A 21,162-nucleotide genomic window follows, 5' to 3' on the forward strand; every position below is an offset into this window, starting at 1 on the left:
AGAAAAATAGGCCACTCCAAATAGGTGTATTCCCTTTATATATAGGTATAGACAGTTTGTTTTTATATAACACTACGTGCCCGTTTGTCCATTTTTTTTAGTGTGCACACGCGTCAAAATATAAATGAGTATTTTTTTAATTTTAATTTACTTCATAAAATATTTTAATAAGTGTTTCATCAAAGTCTTTGTCTCATTTTCATGTTATTGTTATTGATCTTAGATGTGCTCATGATCTAATTACGTTTGCATTTTTTTAATGGACCTCGGAAAAGTGGAGTGTAATATTTCATTGATTATATGATCTAATATTTTATTTTAATACATGTTATAATATCTAGGAATATATCATCGTGTAAACGTTAATTTAAATCAAAGATAAATATTTAAGAAAACAACAACAACAAATATAATAAATGATAAAACATTTAACAATTGTGTTGTAGTGTTGTCTACGCATATCGCCGTCTTGTCGAATTACCATTCTCAATCACAAATCAATACATTGAAAAAGAAGAGATTGGAATTATGGATTTTTGAGAAAAATTATATGGTATTAATTAGAAATTTGATTGTGTGATATATGCAGAAAGCAATTATACGACATGATACTAATTGCTATTGGAGTATAAAATTCAGTAGTTATAAGCAAAAAAACTACGGTAATTGGCATTGCTTATAACTACTGAATTTTATACTCCAATAGCAATTAGTATCATGTCGTATAATTGCTTTCTGCATATATCACACAATCAAATTTCTAATTAATACCATATAATTTTTCTCAAAAATCCATAATTCCAATCTCTTCTTTTTCAATGTATTGATTTGTGATTGAGAATGGTAATTCGACAAGACGGCGATATGCGTAGACAACACTACAACACAATTGTTAAATGTTTTATCATTTATTATATTTGTTGTTGTTGTTTTCTTAAATATTTATCTTTGATTTAAATTAACGTTTACACGATGATATATTCCTAGATATTATAACATGTATTAAAATAAAATATTAGATCATATAATCAATGAAATATTACACTCCACTTTTCCGAGGTCCATTAAAAAAATGCAAACGTAATTAGATCATGAGCACATCTAAGATCAATAACAATAACATGAAAATGAGACAAAGACTTTGATGAAACACTTATTAAAATATTTTATGAAGTAAATTAAAATTAAAAAAATACTCATTTATATTTTGACGCGTGTGCACACTAAAAAAAATGGACAAACGGGCACGTAGTGTTATATAAAAACAAACTGTCTATACCTATATATAAAGGGAATACACCTATTTGGAGTGGCCTATTTTTCTCCCGATTTTACCCTTATATTTTTTAATTCTTTTTCTTTTATTTTATCTAATAATAATAATATGTGACACTCATACCATCCTATACTTATGGAACAATTTAACAAAATATTTCACTTTATAACTTCTCACGTTTTTATTCTTATTATCAAATTTTAACTCCTACAAAATAGGAATAGCAGTTACAACTAGGGGTGTTCAAAACCAAACCAACCCAATAGAAAACCGTAAACCAAACCAAACCAAACCGAAACCGCAAAAAACCGCATTTGGTTCGGATTCGTTTGGGTCATTTTTTAATAAAACCGCACGGTTTGGTTTGGTTTGCGGTTTATATTTTGCAAACCGAACTAAACCAAACCAAACCGCATTATGTTACAACCCAAAGTTCACTTATCCCACATCCAACCCAAACCTCAAATATAGTATGCTTTAACCTTACAATTACAAACGATTTTCTCTTAATCACACTTAGGGTTTCAATTTCAACCTTCTTAAATCTCTCATAGTATTATCACACATTCTTCTCATCTTCTTTTTCATTTAGGTCTCGCCTATTCTACTCTAATAAGTCCTCTATTATGTTCTTTCTTTTTTATCTTTTATGTTACTATTTTCTCTTCCAATTACGTTTTTATTGCACTTTTCTTCTCAATCTCGCATCTCTTATGTTCTTTTTTTCATCTTTTCTAATCTCTCATCTCATATGTTTTTTTTTTATGTTATGTCTTTGATATTATTTTATGCTACTATTTATATTTGTCTTTTATTCTACTTTTGTCTAATCTTGTTTTTTGTATATTGAATGAAACGTTTTTGTCTAAATATGATGAATTTTGATGTTATTTAGTCATATATGAATGATTAAATACAAAGTTATGTCGTTATTTATAGGAGTATATTTGGCTCAATAAAAATATTATAAAAAACCGAACCAACCGAAACAACCCAAACCGCATTGATTTGGTTTGGTTTGGTTTGGTTTTATTTTTAAAAGTTAACCGAACCAAACCGAACCGCATGCTTTTTTCTCTTGCGGTTCGGGTGATTTTTATCGCAAAAACCGCCCAAACCGCACCGCGAACACCCCTAGTTACAACATATAGGAAATGACAGTTTAATTTTAAATAATGGATGCATGGGCTTACACACATAAAATCCAAGTGTAAATGGGAGTTTATGTGACATCACCAAAATTTTCACTTTATAACTTCTCACGTTTTTATTCCTATTATCAAATTTTGACTCCTACAAAATAGGAATAGCAGTTACAACATATACGAAATGACAGTTTAATTTTAAATGGGAGTTTCTCTGACATACCAAAATATTTCCTTTACTTCTCAATATCAATGTTCTTATTATTGGCTGCTACAAAAACAATTACCAACCATATTTATCTTTCACCATAACATAAACCTTCATCTCTCACGTGAACCACCACCAACAACGATCCTACGAACATTCACGATTTTCATTTTTTTCATTTCCTCCGGTTACAGCAACAACCAAAAGCACCGCTGAACTTCCGACATCACCGCTGATACATCCAACGGTCAACCTTCGCGATTGAACTGCCTTGCCAGAAACTTCTTGAAGGTACGTGAAATTCTAACTTCTATCTATGACTTCTTTGCTCGAAAGCAACACTGGAATTTTCGTTAGGATTTGTTCATATTTGTATAATCAACTTTTTTCACTTATTTATAGTCCTCCATTATGCAATTGTGAAAGTGGAAAAGAAAAGTGCATTAACAAAAAGAAAGAAGGTGAACCACCACCAACAACGATCCTACGAACATTCAAGATTTTATAATTATGATGTTTTTAATAGTTCCTAATTTATAAACTTTATATTATATTAATTAAAAAGCATTAAGAAATTAGTACCACTTTGTATGTTCATATATTTAGGTACTCATATACCGGTTATTTTTAATAATCACGTTTTACTAATTTGTACCTTCGGACAAATTATTTAAAATACCTTTCACATAATTATTTGGACGGGACAAACATTATAGAAGTTATTTTAATAATAAATTAATAATTAAGAGAGACAAAATTTCATATGAGTACCTTCGGACAAAAGACCACCTATATATTTAGGTAACGGCCTAAACAAAATGCAACGGACAGAATCCACAACTGATTTAGCGGGGGTGTGATGTTCACAACTTAAATTGATTTAATGGACTGACATACTATAATAATTTAATTATTAATTAATTATTAAAATAATTAGTTGAACGAAATATTAATTAATAAATTGGTGGAAATTTTGGGTAACATAATATTTTATTACTTAAAAGAAAACAATATTAACGTATTTTGGGTAACATGATATTTTATTGGTTAATATAAAACAATATTAACGTATTTTGGGTAACATACAAAGTGTAATGCTTATTTTAATATATTTTCATAATTTGAATAATAAAATCATCTTATTCACTGCAAAACTTATTTTAACGTATTTTAGATAAAGTGTAATACAATAATATATTACATAATTATTACGTAAGTGATATATTTAATGTATTTCATGAATCATCGTAGAGAACATTGGAAAAAGAACAATATTGCCATCATCATTTATTGGCGGTCGTCGAGACATGACACAACGTTATGAAGATGGCATGGCTATTGTTCTTAATGGCGGTAAACCAGATATTTTTCTAACAATGACATGCAATCCTTTTTGGAGTGAGATAACATCAGAACTTTTGCCTTTTCAAACACCACAAGATCGTCCAGATTTGCTAACAAGAATATTTCGTTCGAAATTTGAGAAATTGAAGGATGATGTTATTAATAAAGGAGTCTTGGGTAAAGTTAAAAGCTACATGTATGCCACTGAATTTCAAAAGCGAGGACTGCCGCATGTGCATATGTTGTTGCTGTCGCAACCTGAAAAATACAGTGTGCGAAAAAAACAACCGGCGAAAGAAAAAGACAGAAGAGTCGCCACCGTGCGTTATTCATCCCAAAGGAGGGAAAGGAAACGCTCGAAGTAAACCTGAAAAAGGAAAGGACAAGACGGGGTCTCGCAACCAAATCTTGGGTTCGGGAGTCGGTTATGCGAAGGGAAGGTATTAGCACCCCTACGCATCCATAGTACTCTACGGGATCCACTTTTGTAGTTTTTGTCTAAAGGGTGTGGGTTTATCTAATGTGTTTATTTACTAAAAAAAAAGGGGTTGAATGAAAATGACTCGCGCGGATGTTGCATCCACTGCATACGTATCTCATCTGAATATGAGAATCAGAGTCTTCGTAGCTCGGCTGACCTATGGGTTGGGGGGATGTGTGCTCGCTAAGACATCGCGTCTTATGCCTACGTATCTCATCTGGAATGAGAATCAGAGCAAGCCGTAGTTCGGCTAACTACGGGGTTATGGATTGGGTTTTGGACGAACGACGTCACTACGCAATCTACCGGATGCTCGACCTTTGGAGACTTACTCGCCTGTAGTAGAAGGAGTAAACGTGTTGCTTTGGGTTTTAGGGTTTGGGATGCTCGAGGGCAAAAAGGCAGTCCTTGACGAAGGAACCGCGCTACCTGCAGGGATATGAATACAAAACACAAAACATGTATCTCAAAGTAAAATGCCACCAAGGGGCTCAAACATTGCCTCCTATCGAGGTCTTCCAGCTAAGAAAGTGATAAAGTATGAGAAAGGAAAAAAATTACCACACGGATAAAGATCCGAAGCTATAGCAGTTAAAGGGGCAAGAAACCCTGAAATGTCTCCAGCTGGACCGTCAAAGGAAATCAGTCAACACGAATAATCAGAATAAAACTCCAAGGGGTATCCCACAAATAAAGTGGGAAACCACGCGAGTGTCTCTGCGAAAGCCATGTGAGCCCTCACAAAACTCGACAAAGGGTTAGAGCAGCAGGATGAAATCAAGAGAAAACAATGTCATGGAAACACAAGACAGGTTAGAATAAACAAAATAGGGTAACCCAGAGTTGCCCCTAAATCAAAATGTAACCACATGAATAATTCCATCAAAATTCACAAAAGGCTCACAAAAAGGTATCAAATTCACCCATAATACCTCATACATTTAGAGCATTCAAATAAAAGGCATAAAGATGATGGATATAGGGCAAACCTGATTGGAGAGCTTGATTGAGTTGCGCCCGTGAGGTTTACAAGTTGAGTTCCTTTCAGGGTTTGGAGGTTGCTCTGAACTCTGTTGGCTTTTCTCTCACTATCTTTTTCCTCAGGGTTTTGTTCCAAGTAAATCTCAGAGTGTTTTGCTTCTCTTCCTTCTTTCTCCAGTAAATCTCCCAGTGTAACTCCAAGTGTAACTCCAAGTGTGTTTTCCTCTACTGAAACTTCAGTATTTATAGACTGATTTTCGTGGGTAATGGGCTCAAATGAGGGAGACCCAAGTCCAAAATAATTTGTTATATTTTATTTATTTATTTATTTTATTTATTTAATTAATTAATTAAATTTTTTTTTTTTTCGTTTTTTTTTTTTTTTTTTCAGGAAAAATGAAGGGTAAATTTTGGGGTATTACAGTTGGTCTTAGAAAGTAACGATAAGTTGCGTGACCCAAAAGATTATGATAGTATGGTAAGAGCAGAAATACCTAAATTAGAATGTGAACCACAGTTGCATGAAGCTGTTGTAAGACATATGATCCACGGACCTTGCGGCATAATCAACCGAAAGTCTCCATGTATGAAAGACGGACATTGTAAAAAAAGGTATCCCAAACAATTCTTGGATGAAACACGTCAAGGCACTGACTCATATCCCGAGTATAGGAGAAGGTTTGATGAGTCTGTATCATTAGGTAGAGATAGGTATGTTGATAATAGATGGGTGGTTCCTTATAACCCTTGGTTACTATTAAAGTATGATTGTCACATCAATGTAGAGATTTGCAGTAGCATTAAAAGTATCAAGTATCTATACAAATATGTGTACAAGGGCCCTGATCGTGTGGCTATGGAGATTCATAAAGGATCATACATGGATGAAGTTCAATAATATGTTGATGCAAGATGGATTTGTGCTCTCGAGGCATTATGGAAAATATTTCGATTCACTCTTTACCGATTATATCCTTCGGTTGAAAGATTGCGGATCCACTTGCCGAACCGCCATCAAGTGCGCTTTTATGATCATCAGCAAATTGCAGATGTGTTAAATAATGAACGCAACTCCAAAACAATGGTCACACAATTCTTTGCATTGAATCTACGAGATCCACAAGCAAGAAAGTGTCTGTATAGAGAGATTTTAGAGCATTATTGTTGGAACAAGTGGGGTATGGAATGGCATCGTAGGCGATCAACAAGAAAAGTTATCGGGAGAATCTATACGGTATCACTTGGGATGAAGCACCAATGACAAACAAAAATTGTTTGGAAGCCTTGGATCGATCATTACAAGACATTTGTAGCAACAATGCTCCATTTGGTGGAAAAGTTCTGATCAGGGGGGGGGGATTTCGTCAAGTTCTTCCTGTTGTAAGAAAAGGTACTAAGGCACAAATGATTTCAGCGTGTATTGTTCAGTCTCATTTATGGAATCATACCAAGATTTTGCGTTTGCGTCAAAATATGCGATCATTGCATGATCAAGAGTTTGCAGAATTTCTTATTCGCATTGGTGATGGTGTTGAACCTACCAAACCAGATGACATGGTGAGGTTACCTTTACATATTGCAATCCCATGGGAAGGTGAACATTCCATACAGGTACTTATCCAACATATTTTTCCTAATTTAGAATTGCATGGTTGGGATGCCCCATATATGGTACAAAGAGCTATTTTGACACCAACAAATGATGATGTCCAGAAATTGAATGATATGATTATCGATCAGTTTCCAGGAGAAGAACATAATTTGTTATCGTTTGACGAGGTTGAAGGAGATAATCATAATTTATACCAGCAAGAATTCTTAAACTTAATTGCACAAGGTAGTTTGCCACCACATATTCTAAAGATAAAAAAGGGTGCACCATTGATGTTATTACGAAATCTAGATCCTAGATATGGATTGTGTAATGGGACCCGGTTATTATGTCGTGGTTTATTTATGAATATGTTGGATGTGGAAATCCTAACAGGAAGCAACGCAGGAAAACGTGCTTTTTTGCCTAGAATTAAAATAAAAACATCTGCAAGTGATGGTCTGCCTTTTGTCCTTAGTAGAAAGCAGTTTCCTGTGCGGCTAAGTTTTGCAATTACAATAAATAAATCACAAGGATAAACCATTCCAAATGTTGGAATATATCTTCCACGACATGTTTTTAGTCATGGACAGTTATATGTGGCTTTATCCAGGGGTGTTTCACAAACTACAACAAGAGTTTTAACCAGGGAAGGAAAATTGAAAGGAGAAGATGGTGACTACATAAAAAATGTAGTCTACAAACAAATTCTTTTATCGCACCCGCAGGTATTTATTAAGTACATTGAAAAAATTGCTCACACGTTGATTCCCATTTTGGTTACACGACATACCAGGCTTATATTGTATTATTTATATCATAGATATGCAATAACTAAATATAATTTTCTTTTGCTTTAATATACAGCCAAACTAGAACACGATGAAATCTTTCAATTATGTAAGGATTTGAGACGAAAGAATGTTGAAACTTGCTTCAACATGAAAGTAAGTTATACTTAATCATTTATTTTATGCTTTTATGTTAGATATAAATGGGGTGATAGTTATTCTCACTATTCTTATGCAATAAATTTTAGATAACAGACTTTGAAGATAAATGGAACACATGGAAGGATGAACAAAGTATTTCATCCATCGACAAACTCGACAATAAGGTGTATTTATCTTTTCCGTAATACGTATAAAAAAATTCTTGCACTTTCATCACTCTTTCAGTAACATTCTTATCATCCTCATTGAAACAGGTCAAACGTTTGTAAATTTACTCCATCGGTTGGAGCTCCACAGTGATAACAGATAAAACACAACTTTGGAAAATGGTGAAAAGAGAAATAATATCTCAAAGGATGGAGAGGTTTTTTATTTTTGAATGCATGAATTTAACTGCTATTTGTGGTTTATGTAAATAAAACCATATATATTTACTAAGTCCATTGTTTTCCTTATTTACCAGAAATCCAGGTAATTCAGAAACAAGTCATAACTGTTGTTCTACCAAATCTAGACTAAAACAAAGTATCTCCATTCTCCAGGTATTATTTGTGTCGCAATAAACCATATTATATTCAAACGAGTCATATGTTCTGAATGTATTTCTTTTATAATATGACATTTCGTCATGTATTTGTAGTTTTTTAAATCTCAAGAGCGCATTGATAAAGGGATGTACGAAGAATTGATTCGAATCTTTATAAGGTAAGCAAAAGCTGTATTACACAACTTACTATTAATTTTACTATCTTTTTCTCTTAAAAAAATCTAATTTAAGAGTCTTACATTTTTTCTTTACTACGGAAAACAATTGCAAAGAAAAAGAAAATACTTCGAATAGAGATTTCATGTTCGGCATTCCTCTTAAAGAACGTCATTGATTGCACAGTATCAATATTACTTTGCATGCTTCGATATAATTTTGAATATCTTTATTTACCATTTTCAAAATGTAATAATATTGTGCTTTAATACGACCTATAGTAGAAACCTCATAAAAAGAAAAACAAATATTTATTTTCCTCTGCTGTGCGCATTAAAAAAAGCGGGCAGACGGGCACGGGAGTGCCCGTCTGAACGCTAGTATTTATAATAAAAGTAAATATATAATAGTAATACTTTAATAAAAGTAGTTTTTTACTATCATTTATTAACATACAACTTTTTAATAGGACTGAATTACTAGTTGATAAAATGACATTTTCAAAGGTCTTTTATTTCATTTATTGTAGCAACTACTCTTGTCGGTGTTTTGTGCAGCATGTAATAAAAACATTAAAGCAATGACGTAAGTTTGATAGTAATCTATAAAAATTTCATCAGATTTTGAGAAGATATTTCCACTATTTTAAATTGAATCTTATAAATTAAAAATATAATAAAAATATTTAAAAAATATTTTTTTAATGAAATTGATTTTATTAAATATTAAAAATATAATAAAATTATTAAAATAATATTTTAAAATAAAAAATAATATTTATTTTTAAAATTTAATTGAAATACACGGACAGTGTAAAGAGATTTTACACCATCAGTTAATTATAGACGTCGGATATTAAAAGAAGTTTGACTTTTATTTCAAAAATCTATAAAGTAATACAAATAGATGATGGTGATGAATCGACAGTGTAAAATTTTTTATACCGACAGAGTATAGTAATTAATCTCTTATTTTTAATAAAATATTTTTTTATTAGAGTGATTTATATTAAGGTGGGGTTGTTAATGTCATTAATTATTTCTTTATACTATTTTCTAAAAATAAATAATAAAAGATCAACAAACACAATGAAATCAACAATGCCATCGCATTCTATTTAAAGGGACAATTACATAATTTGTCAAAATAGAGATTAGGATAGGTTCGAAGTTTGCAAATTCTTTAGATCTCTTTCTCCTCCTATTTTCATTTTATCTCCCATTTATTTTTATATTCATATCACATTTTTCTTCTTTTCTATATTTTTGTCTTTGTTCTTTTGCTTCTTCTATTAATCTTGTAGTTAAATGTAAGAAACCTCCACAAATTTTATTTTTATTGTTTCAATATCCAAATTAAATTGTCATTCTGCCTATATTAATAGATCGCTCTAAATAGTTGAAATTAAGTGACTTCTAACCTAATTTCTAATATGTCAAACTTTAAACTTTACCATCACCAATCGAAGGTCTAACTATTTTTTAACAAGAACACTATAACTGTACTAACTTGTATTTTAAAAATGTTAAAAATTCTAGTTTTAAAAGTTTTGGATTGAAAAAATTTCTTTCAAAGCTTTAAAAAAGTCTGTACTAGAACTAGAATTGACATATGAACGAGGTAGATTATTGATGATGGATTTTTGTTTTCGATGCGGCGAGGGAAGGGCAAATTTGCAAGGTTAGTACTCCCAACATCCAAATCAGTATGAGAGTGAGATAAATGTGATAGAGTCCGAATTCAAATTCCCTCTAAAATGACGTTTTCTTCCTCTTATATAGTGGGGTGGTTGTAACCGCCTAGCGGAACTGACAATGTGATATACGGATGAGCGTCCGATCAATTTGGACAATATATGATGGTTTGAGGTCTTGAACACATGTCCCTTTTTGGTGGAGATTCACTCATGATTGCGTATAATTCAATGTCTTTTATCTCCGGACCTTATTTGTTGGGCCCTATAGGTGGTCCAAAAACAGTTGCTCCCAAGCCTTATTCTGGCTCAACAGGGTGAAGGTTTTATCTTGTTCAAGTTTTGGTCGGTTATGCCTTGGGTCAGATAACTAAATGAAGAGTTATGATATGACATCAATGTTATCGGGAACATACGCCTTAAATGTATTAAGTCAGTTAGATGGCTTTTCCCTTAGGTAATCATGTTGGCTTTATGCAGTTAGAGTACTTGAGTACCTGCAAAGAAATATGGACCATTGTGCTTACTTTTTCTCTTGTTATGAGGCATCATATAGTGAGACAACTATAAAATCTCATTTGCTTGTTGTTTTCTCCTCTTTAATCACATGTGCTTTTTACACATACTTCTTCTTTCTTTCATAGCTTAGTCAATTTTAACTTTGGAGCTTTGCCTCATGAAAGGGGCTCCTACCCTGCGTCAAAAGGTGAAGAGAGACATTTCATCCAAAAACTTATGTGACTACTTCTATTTTTGCCCCTGAGGGCAACCTAGACAATACTTTTCTACATGTATGTTCTTTTTTTGACTAGGGTGTACTGACTCTAGATAAAGACAAAAGGATATGCAACAAGTACGATGGTGTGTTATCCCATTCTACGAGTGTCTATTTTTTTTATCTTGGGCTTTTATCTTCCTTTTAATGATTGAGGTTGGTGTCCTAAAGCACCCGATGATCATCCTTCTTAGTTGAATCTGGTGATTTGGGCGTACGTTAAGGTTTTTCAGTATTAATTTGAGTATAGAGGGGGAAACCATCCTTATCGTTTTTGTGCCACCTCTGTAAAGTCCAACAGAGTACGACTATCTTTGCATAATGGCAAGGTTTAATTACTATAAAACAGATTACACGGCATTTCAGAGTGTACTCCGATAACATGAAACATTTTCAAGACCGATTCTTCATGGCTATTTCCCTTACCGAAACTGCTCATGCAAAGATCTGTGGAATATAAATCGGCCAGGAATACAAGTGTACATACTTATTTCGAAATTTTTGGAGTCAAGGTCACTTCTTGATGGGGAATGAGCTATATGTTTATAGAGAGGATGACTTGTCCCAAGAGGAAATTTATCTTAAGAAACTGTTGGTCGCTTTCTCTATAGAATTGGGTTATGTTTGGGGTGTCATTTCTCAAGGTGAATCTTCTAAGAGACGGTTGAAATGGCTTATTGAAACTCGTCTACTGATGTATGCTTAAACTAAAGAGGAGATGAGGGTCATATTTGGTAAGTTTTTATAATCTTACCTTCCTTTCCCAGTTACTATTTTTTTTATGTTTTGATCATTTTGTTGACGACCATGCAAACTCAATGAAGTGTGAGAATAAGGTTAAGTAGATGAAGAGGACTGCCCAAGCCATTTCTTCCCCAGTAGGTCCTTCGAGTACCATATCAATTGTTATTGTCTCAAACTTAAGGACTATCTTCGGGCCAATGATGCATCTAACCCAACCTTCCCCATGACAAGCTAAGTATTACAACCCATATTCTAGTCCCGAAGTCAAAACTATCATGAAAGATGAGGGAATGTCAAGCACCTTGGCTCCCGCCTTATTGGCTCATCATGTGAAGAAGATGTTCATTGTCTATCTTAGTTAAGTTTTAATGAAGATAAAAGTTTATCAAAGAAAAAAAAAGTTGAAGTCTAGCTTAATCAAATTTCAAGATTGCAAAATCCATTGGATGTTGAATTTAAAGAAATTGATCATGAAGCAAAGGTATTCAATTATAATCCATATTATGTGTATCCTCAGATGCTCAAAAAATCATTCATTTTTAATGTTCCTAAGCATCCATGCATCAATGTCACCCAAGTCAAACAAGTTTCAAACTAATTTTCAATTTTCAATGTAGTGTAATATGTCACGTTATATATGTAATCAGTTACATCAATATTCAGTCAGAATTTTGTGATCGTTTTCAAAGGTGGTATCGATCACACCATTTATGTAATTGATTACACTGCGATATTTTGAAAAATATGAACCATTGTGTATCCAATTCAAATTAATTCTTCATGGAACTTCTTCAATCAATTGCATCTAATCCAAGAGGTATCCTAAGATGTATTTAAGGAAAAATATATAAGTTTTTCAAATTACCCATTTCGCACAAATTTTAAAAAAAAACAAATTCATTTCAAGTGTTCATTCTCAAATATCATTGAAACTTTTTATGTATAAAAATCATCATATATTTGTAAAAAGTTTCTAGATATTAAGGTTATTGTATTTGAATTATACATTGAAAGAGAAGATCAATTTTCTATTGGAATTGATTCACGAACATTTCATTCTATTCAAAATATGTACAAAGTGTGTATTGTTTTTTCACTATAGTTTTTAGTCAGGATCACATCCTTATCCTCGTACTTACACATCTTTGTCCTCGTACAACCAAAGAGAACATGACACATATCTTAGAGGAAGATTGTTCATATCTTACCAATTTGACTGTTACTGCTCTCGAGGTGGAATTATAAACTCTAGCCTATCACATTCGATGATCCTCTGCCGTATTACCTATTTGTAGAGCCAGCCGTAAGGAAGTTATATGACTTATCAATTTCGGAAGAATAAATAACGACTTCAAGAACATGTATGTGATTTGACGCCTCAACATGATATGTATCTTGATGAAGTGAAAGTGGCTTCTACCTTATTTACCGAGATCAAAGTTGCTTTAGTTGGCTTTGAGTTCTTTTGTTCTTTGGTTTTTTGGTCGGTCGGGTGAGGTTACTTTCGCAAGAGGTAACAAAGAAATATGTGTGGGCCTATGTGCTTACATGCATGAAGATTACAATAATGCGTTAATTTGATTTGATGTTATTAACACTCTTAATAGAAGTTTTCATCAGTCTTGTTGTTCAAGGATATGTTGCTAATCAAGAAATGGTGTTTGATATGTTCGAGTGATGGTACTAGACAAGTTGTTGACCAAGTGATGATGCTTGGTGCTTGAAGCTTAATATATGTTGATCAAGGTGAAGCCTGAAGATCCGATGATTCAGTGATTTGGTGGTTGTAATTATATTTATGGTAATCAAGATTGTTATTCTTGGAGACCAAGTTAAATAGTGATGACCTTTTCTCTTGAAGATAGTTCAAGTGGTCAAAAATGGTGAAGATGGTTGATCAAGAAAAACATCTATTTTTTCAATCAACAATATAGTTCAATGACTTTCAAGTGACGATTTAGGTTTCAAGGATTTCTGATGGTTTCAAACTCCCAGATGATGGTAATCAAGATGGAGATATGTTAAGCCTCATAAAAAATACTCAAGGTTCTTGTCAAAGATAATGATGCCAAGACCCGAAGCTTCAGAGTGTGAAAGAGATGAAGTGTGAAAGCTCGTTTGGTTGTGTCCGTCTATGTGACAAGTGAATTGTAAAGACACAAGGGAACTTATAGAAATATTATGGCTAAGTCACACACACACACACACACATACACACATGCAAACACACGCACATCCGCAAACACGCACACACCCTCACACACACACACATACACACGCACACTCATACACACACATGCACACACGCACAAGCACATGCTCACTCACACATACATACACACACGCACGCACACACACACACACACACATATTTTTCTCACATATTTTAGCCATAGTGCTTCGAGAGTGTTCTCACATATTTTACACATAATATTTAATTCAAAGTTTCTAATGTTACATTATTTTGGTTTCAATCTACAAATACAAATTTTTGACAAATCTAATTCATCATCATCATGTTGAATAAATCCAAATTTACCCAATGCCTTTCAAGCTCAATGGCTTGCACGCTTCTAATTTCATATATAACATAAATAAAGGTTAGACAAATAACATAACATTCAAGTAAAAAGATAAGATATTATGCAAGAACACCAACCTTAGAACAATTTTTTTCACACTTGCAATCCATCCCCGAGATCTGTTCCAAGCTTTCATTATCAATGTTTTTATGACAAACGCTTGAATATAAATGTTTGAGTTTCACAAGATATCATCCAAGATATATATTGGTGGTGTTCATGTTCTTATTGGATATAAAAGGTTTCTTGTGGATTGATGTGTTGGAAATATCTTGAGCTTTATTATTTTATGAACGTAAGACATAGATTCATTGTTGGTTAACTGAGTAACTATACCCCTCAGTTCTTTTATAAAACTGATGGGAAAGGTTATTTCATTATTAATTAAAAATAAAATAAACTAAGGACTTTTCCCTCAGTTTTATAAAAAATGGAGGTAATATATTACTTGCAGAAAAAATGATGAATGGTAAAAAATTGAAAGTAACATGTAATGTTTCTTTTTTCAATTTTTTACCATTCAACACTTTCTTTGTGTGCAATTTATAGTATGTTTGGGAATAAATTTTTCAATATTGTCAACCGAGAAAAGCAATACATCATTATGTGAGATGAATTGCAATTTATAGTATGTTTAGGAGTGTTTTCTTTTATTGACAACATAGGAAGGTTGTTTCAAAATATACAACGGCCTTGCAAGAGAGGTGGAAACAACAACAACAACAACATAAAAAACATCATTATGTGAGATGGATTGCAAGAGCTGAAAAAATGTTTTGTTCAAGGCTGGTGTTAGAAGAATAACGTATAACACAAAACCTTGAAGATTTTTTCAGTTTTGCAATTAATCCTAAAGAATAATATATACGAGTTTGGAGCGACTAGGTTTAGGGTAAAACTTAATGAACAAGTACTTTTATAGTAAAATCAAACCCCTCGATAATTAAAGAAACTGGAGGAATAAATTAATTAATTAAGAAGTAAAAAACTAAATAAAAAGAAAGACATCATTTTTAAAGAAATAACACTTAAATTGCTTTTGTTGAGATTCGAAGCATGTCATGGATTACTTTTTCCCTTAGTTATATTCAATATATGAGGGAACATGTGGTATTTTTTTAATAAATCATGGCGTTTCCTATAATTACCTTGATTTTTTTTGGGCAAGATAAAAGTGTTGTCATGAAATGTATTATTTGTAGTAATGAAATAACAAATAACAAGAGAGAAAAGATTACCTCACGAAGAAGACGGGAATATGAAAAGGAGAATAAATATTAGAGAAGAAGAGTCAAGATGTACCTTGCAAAGAAGTTGAGAAGAATGTGTGATATTACTATGAGAGATTAGAGAATGTTGAAGTTGAAACCCTAAGTGTGAGGAAGAGAAAATCATTCATAATCGCAAGGCTAATGCATAGTAGATTTGAGTTTGGGTTGGATGTGGGTTAAGTAAAGTTTGGGTTGTAACATAATGCAGATTGGTTTGGTTTGATTTTCAAAATACAAACCGCAAACTGAATTGAACCTCACGGTTATGTTGAAAAATGGCTCAAACACGTCTAAACCAAATGCAATTTTTAGTTTGGTTCAGTTTGATTAGTGGTTTTCTATTGGGCTTGTTCGATTTTGAACACCCTTAAATCGGAGAGATGTAGTTGTAAGAGTGGAAAATTCGATGATATATGTTATCGTGTATGGTGAATTTTATATATGATAGACGATTAAAATTGTCTCCATCTAATCCGACGTGTGACACGAGGAGCTGTTCGATCAAATCTAATCGTTTTTTATGGATCGATGGCTAAGATCAGGTGTCTAAATTTTATTCGAGGTCCCACATGCTTGCCAGTCGTTAGAGATGACACCATAGATTGGATAATTTGTGATTGAGCTTATTTCATATGGCTTTTGTTCGACCAAAACATTTTTATTAATGATATTCAAATTATTATTGTTGATGAAAATATTTAATGTAAATAATTGAACTAGTACAATTAAAAAGTAAGATACCGAAAACACACTATCTATATAGTTGAGTCCAAACCGGATCAGGAATCGCTACAATTAAGATAAGACACTGTTACACAATCAATGTATCATAGACCATTGGATGTCAATAAGAAGATACATATTTTATCTTATAATTATATTCAAACGATTATAATTATTGGATGACTAATATTCGCCTATAATTACAATTTGATTGCAGAGAATCCATTTTTGTTCAAACCATTATTAAACCTTGATTTAAACTACATGCCAAGAGAGTGTCTAACTCTTTCAAGATTTCATAACATTTGCATTCTTGAAATTTTAAATTGATTAATACTTCAACTTATAAAAAGTCTCCAAATAAGGATGATAAAAACGACCAAGTCTGCCATCCATGCTCGTTTTATTGGTACTTTTTTTGCGTAACGAGCCAAGATTTTATGCCCTTGCCTCTAATATACATGCCTCGTCCCACCCGTTTTTTTGTGGTCACAGTGATAAATACTTTTTTTCAACGTTTAGCCTACAAAGGTGAAAGGTCTGCATGCCCACCCAGTCACACCCTCATTTTCACAAGGATGACTAAGGTTTTAGACTTACACCTTGAATTATGTATGCTCCGCCCCGTCTCGTTTTTCTACAGAATTTTGTGGGAAAGAACTAACGGGGATGGCATACCTGTTTGTCACTCCTATCTCTAAACGTATATTTATGTTATATCTTATTTAAGATTCTTAATAGAGTACAAGAACAACAACCAAACTTTATTCCACTAAATGGAATTAACTACATGGATAAAATAATTTTACAATGTTCTATCTAAGATGGTTCTGAAATCTTAATCTCAAGATCTTTATTAATAGTTTCTCTTATAGTTATTTTTAGGTATTTCTCTACCTCTATTTATTTGACTCATCTCTATATGATTTACTCTCCTTACAACATAATCTACATGTCTTCTCTCCACATGCATAAATCACCTAAGTCTATTTATCATCATCTTTTTTTACTATAGGTGTTACCCCAACACTCTCTCTAATATTGTCATTTCTAATTTTATCGTGTCTAGTCTTACCACGCATCAAATACTACATTCACACATTTGTTATACTTACTCTATTCTAATGTTAATTCTTAACTGAACAACATTTTATCACATACAATATTGCAGATTTTATCGATATCCGATAAAATTTTCCCTTCACCTTGAATAGTACTTTTGTGTCACATAAATTTTTAAGGCCCCTCTCCATTTTATCCATCCAACTCAAATTTGATGACTTACATCTTCTTTTATTTCTCTATTATTTTGAATTACATCCATAATATATTTAAACAGTGTAACTTATGGTATGATATGTTCTCAAATTTTCACCTCTAGATTTTAACCTTATTGAGTATAGCCGGTCGCAAATTGGAATAATAAAAGAAGGCCGTGTTAGACATTTCGACAAACAACATATACCTATATCAAATATCATGGATCTTACCAAAGTTAACATATATTTAACATAATTTTTCACTTTAAGAATTGACTACTTAGATCGTTATCTAAATTGTTTGGTATCAAAAACTTAATAGCAACTGATTAAACGAATTTTTAATACAATATTAAAATTTTAAATTGAATTTAGTATACATTTGGTTTCTGTTTTGAAAGAGATAAAAATACTTCTAGAGATATAAAATTGATTTTAATGATTTGATTTTTTTCTAATATAATTGATTATATCTTAGAATTAATTCTACTTAAAACTAAAATTTATAATTTTTTAGTATAAAAATAATTTTTAAATTAAAATTTATTCCGCTAATTCAATCATAAATCATTTTACTTTGAAGTGACTTTTAATCCAAATCGATTAGTTAGAAATAATGTTTTATTCAATACTCTTAACAAGTGTCTTACTACTTGTATGAAGAGATGAGTGCAAAGTGGAACAAAACTTGTAGAACCACCTTGCAAATGCATTAAAGCCGTGAGCAACTTAAATTGACTTTGAAAATAACATCTAGACATTAATTTCATAGACATCAATTTTTGTACTAAATCATTACCCCCCATTGCCATCTATGTCTAGTCAAACTTGCTGGCTTTCTCTTTTCATTTTCACTTTAAGAAACAAAAAAAATCAAATTTCCCAGAACCTTATCCTTATCCTCAACCCAACACCCCTTATTAATTCACACACTTCATCACCCTTCACTCCAAACTTCAAGTATTCTCAAAAACATAATGAAGAAAAACCTCTTCTTCATCATAATTACTATCACCACCCTACTCCCTCTCAATGCCAATGGCGCCAAATGTCACCCCGACGACGAATCCGGTCTCCTCGCCTTCAAATCAGGCATCAAATCTGATCCGTCATCCATGCTGAAAACATGGATAACGGACACAGATTGTTGCACATGGTTTGGTGTAAGTTGTGGAGACAACAACCGAGTTACAACTTTGTCCTTAACCGGTGATTCCGAAAATCCAAAAAACTTGTTGTCAGGTACAATCTCACCTTCACTCTCAAAACTCCAATACTTAGGTGGACTCTACCTCCAAAATCTCCAAAACATTTCAGGCCCTTTTCCGGAATCTCTCTTAAAATTAACAAAACTCGAATTCATTTACATAGAAAACAACAAACTCTCTGGTCCAATACCCAAAAACATAGGTACCATGACTCAACTAGGAGCATTCAGTCTAGAAGGAAACCGATTCACAGGAACGATTCCGAGTTCAATATCTGAGTTAACTCAAGTAACTCAGTTAAAACTCGGTAACAATCTTCTCACAGGAACAATCCCAGAATCTATCAAAAACCTTAAAAATCTCACTTATTTGAGTCTCAAAGGAAACAACCTAAGTGGTAACATACCAGATATTTTCAGTTCTTTCACAAACCTTATTATCCTCGAACTTTCTAGAAACAAATTTTCTGGGAATGTTCCACCTTCAATTTCATCTCTATTTTCACATCTAAGGTTTCTCGAGTTAGGACACAATTCACTTTCCGGGAAAATCCCAGATTTTCTAGGAAAATTCAAAGCTCTCGACACGTTGGATCTTTCAAAGAATCAATTTTCAGGAACAGTGCCTAAGAGTTTTGCAAATTTAACGAAAATCTTCAACCTTGATCTCTCGGACAATTTTCTTGTCGACCCATTTCCTTCATTGAACGTGAAAGGCATCGAATCATTGGATTTGTCGAGAAATATGTTTCATTTGAATGAAATTCCAAAATGGGTCACTTCATCTCCGATTATATACTCATTGAAGCTTGCGAAATGTGGGATAAAGATGAAGCTTGACGATTGGAAACCTTCTCAGACATTTTTCTATGATTTTATTGATCTTTCTGGGAATGAGATTTCAGGAAGTGCTGTTGGGTTGTTGAACAAGACAGAGTATTTGGTTGGATTTTGGAGTTCTGAGAATATGTTGAAATTTGATTTGGGAAGTTTAAGGTTTGGAAATAGGTTGAAGTATTTGGATTTGTCACATAATATGGTGTTTGGAAAAGTGACAAAAAGTGTTGTTGGGGTTGAGAAGTTGAATGTTAGTTATAATCATCTTTGTGGTGAGATTCCTAAGAATAATTTATCTGCTAGTGTTTTTGTTGGGAATGATTGTTTGTGTGGATCTCCTTTGAAGCCATGCAAAGCATAGTTTATGAACAATATGATTATAGTATAATCTAGAGATCTTGTATATGTATGGTTGGTATTGTGTTTTGCAAGAAAAATCATGTTTTTTCTTGTTAAGGACTCAATAAGTATTTAGTATGTATAATAAAAGATGATTTTTATTTAAGAGATTAATAACTCTTAGATGGAATGATATGGATCTCTTTTATAGTTTAATAAGTAATTAATCTTGAGTTTGAATTCAAGTTTTATAAATGAACTTGAGAACCTCTTTATTTAGGAGGGAAAGTTTATCACGAAATTGTATATTTCTCTTTTTAAAGAGAATAATTTTGAATAAATCATAGAAAATTAGATACTTTCATTATATTATTAAATTTGTTGATAATTTTATAACTTATTTATTAAAATTTCTTTATCAAGTGTATCTTTCAAGTGGACACTCTTTGGTATCATGTTAGCGGCTTCTATGAAATTTATATTACTTTGATTTGTCTCTCGGACAAATTTTCTATGTGATTTTGGACGCCTCACATTAGCATTTTTAAATTCTGCATGGGTGCATTTCTGATAGATTCTTTTTCTCGAAGTGTTCAAGGGTATGTAGTCTGAGAGCCATGATCGAGGTCCCCTGTTCATTTATCTTCCTATATCTTCATGTTGGTCTTCTCTACGGTGAATGCTCGATTGATCCTCATGCTTTCCAATCTCGATGCCGTTAGATGCACCAACTCTTTCAGATGCTTCAACTAACGATTTCTCCTCGTGATTGATATAAGGTTCTTCCTAAACTTGCAGTCTTCTCTTAACCCTTATCAATGACCTTCATTTAAGGCCTTCATTGGCCCCTCCCACTTCATAGGCCACCTTATTGAACTAGTTGATATACTAGTATTCCTTTAACATTTCTTTCTTCTCCAAGTCAGAAAAAAAACCATGATGGCAACCGTTTTCGAATGTTGCTTCCTTGCTGTGAACTGTGACGTGAAGGCTTCACATAATTCCCTCAAGAAATGTATGAAACCTTCCTCCGGCGCTTTGAATCACGGC

At 32.7% G+C, this 21,162-nt stretch overlaps 3 protein-coding genes across 3 annotated transcripts; all 3 read left to right on the top strand.

Annotated features, from left to right (window-relative positions):
* Positions 1-5,910: 5,910 nt before the first annotated feature.
* Positions 5,911-6,333, top strand: LOC127081816 (uncharacterized). Its single transcript, XM_051022043.1, has one exon. It carries the CDS (start codon positions 5,911-5,913, stop codon positions 6,331-6,333), a length of 423 nt encoding a protein of 140 aa, XP_050878000.1.
* A 359-nt stretch (positions 6,334-6,692) lies between these two features.
* Positions 6,693-9,246, top strand: LOC127081817 (uncharacterized). The gene is made up of 5 exons (XM_051022044.1): positions 6,693-7,485; positions 7,894-7,973; positions 8,066-8,143; positions 8,620-8,684; positions 9,240-9,246. Exons 1-5 carry the CDS (start codon positions 6,693-6,695, stop codon positions 9,244-9,246), a joined length of 1,023 nt encoding a protein of 340 aa, XP_050878001.1.
* A 9,282-nt stretch (positions 9,247-18,528) lies between these two features.
* Positions 18,529-20,280, top strand: LOC127086065 (LRR receptor-like serine/threonine-protein kinase GSO1). Its single transcript, XM_051026752.1, has one exon. The coding sequence runs from the start codon at positions 18,707-18,709 to the stop codon at positions 20,132-20,134; it is 1,428 nt and encodes a 475-aa protein (XP_050882709.1). The 5' UTR covers positions 18,529-18,706; the 3' UTR covers positions 20,135-20,280.
* The last annotated feature ends 882 nt before the right edge of the window (positions 20,281-21,162 follow it).

This window comes from Lathyrus oleraceus, chromosome 5 (assembly GCF_024323335.1).
Source record: "Lathyrus oleraceus cultivar Zhongwan6 chromosome 5, CAAS_Psat_ZW6_1.0, whole genome shotgun sequence".
In the NCBI taxonomy this organism is placed as follows: domain Eukaryota; kingdom Viridiplantae; phylum Streptophyta; class Magnoliopsida; order Fabales; family Fabaceae; genus Lathyrus; species Lathyrus oleraceus.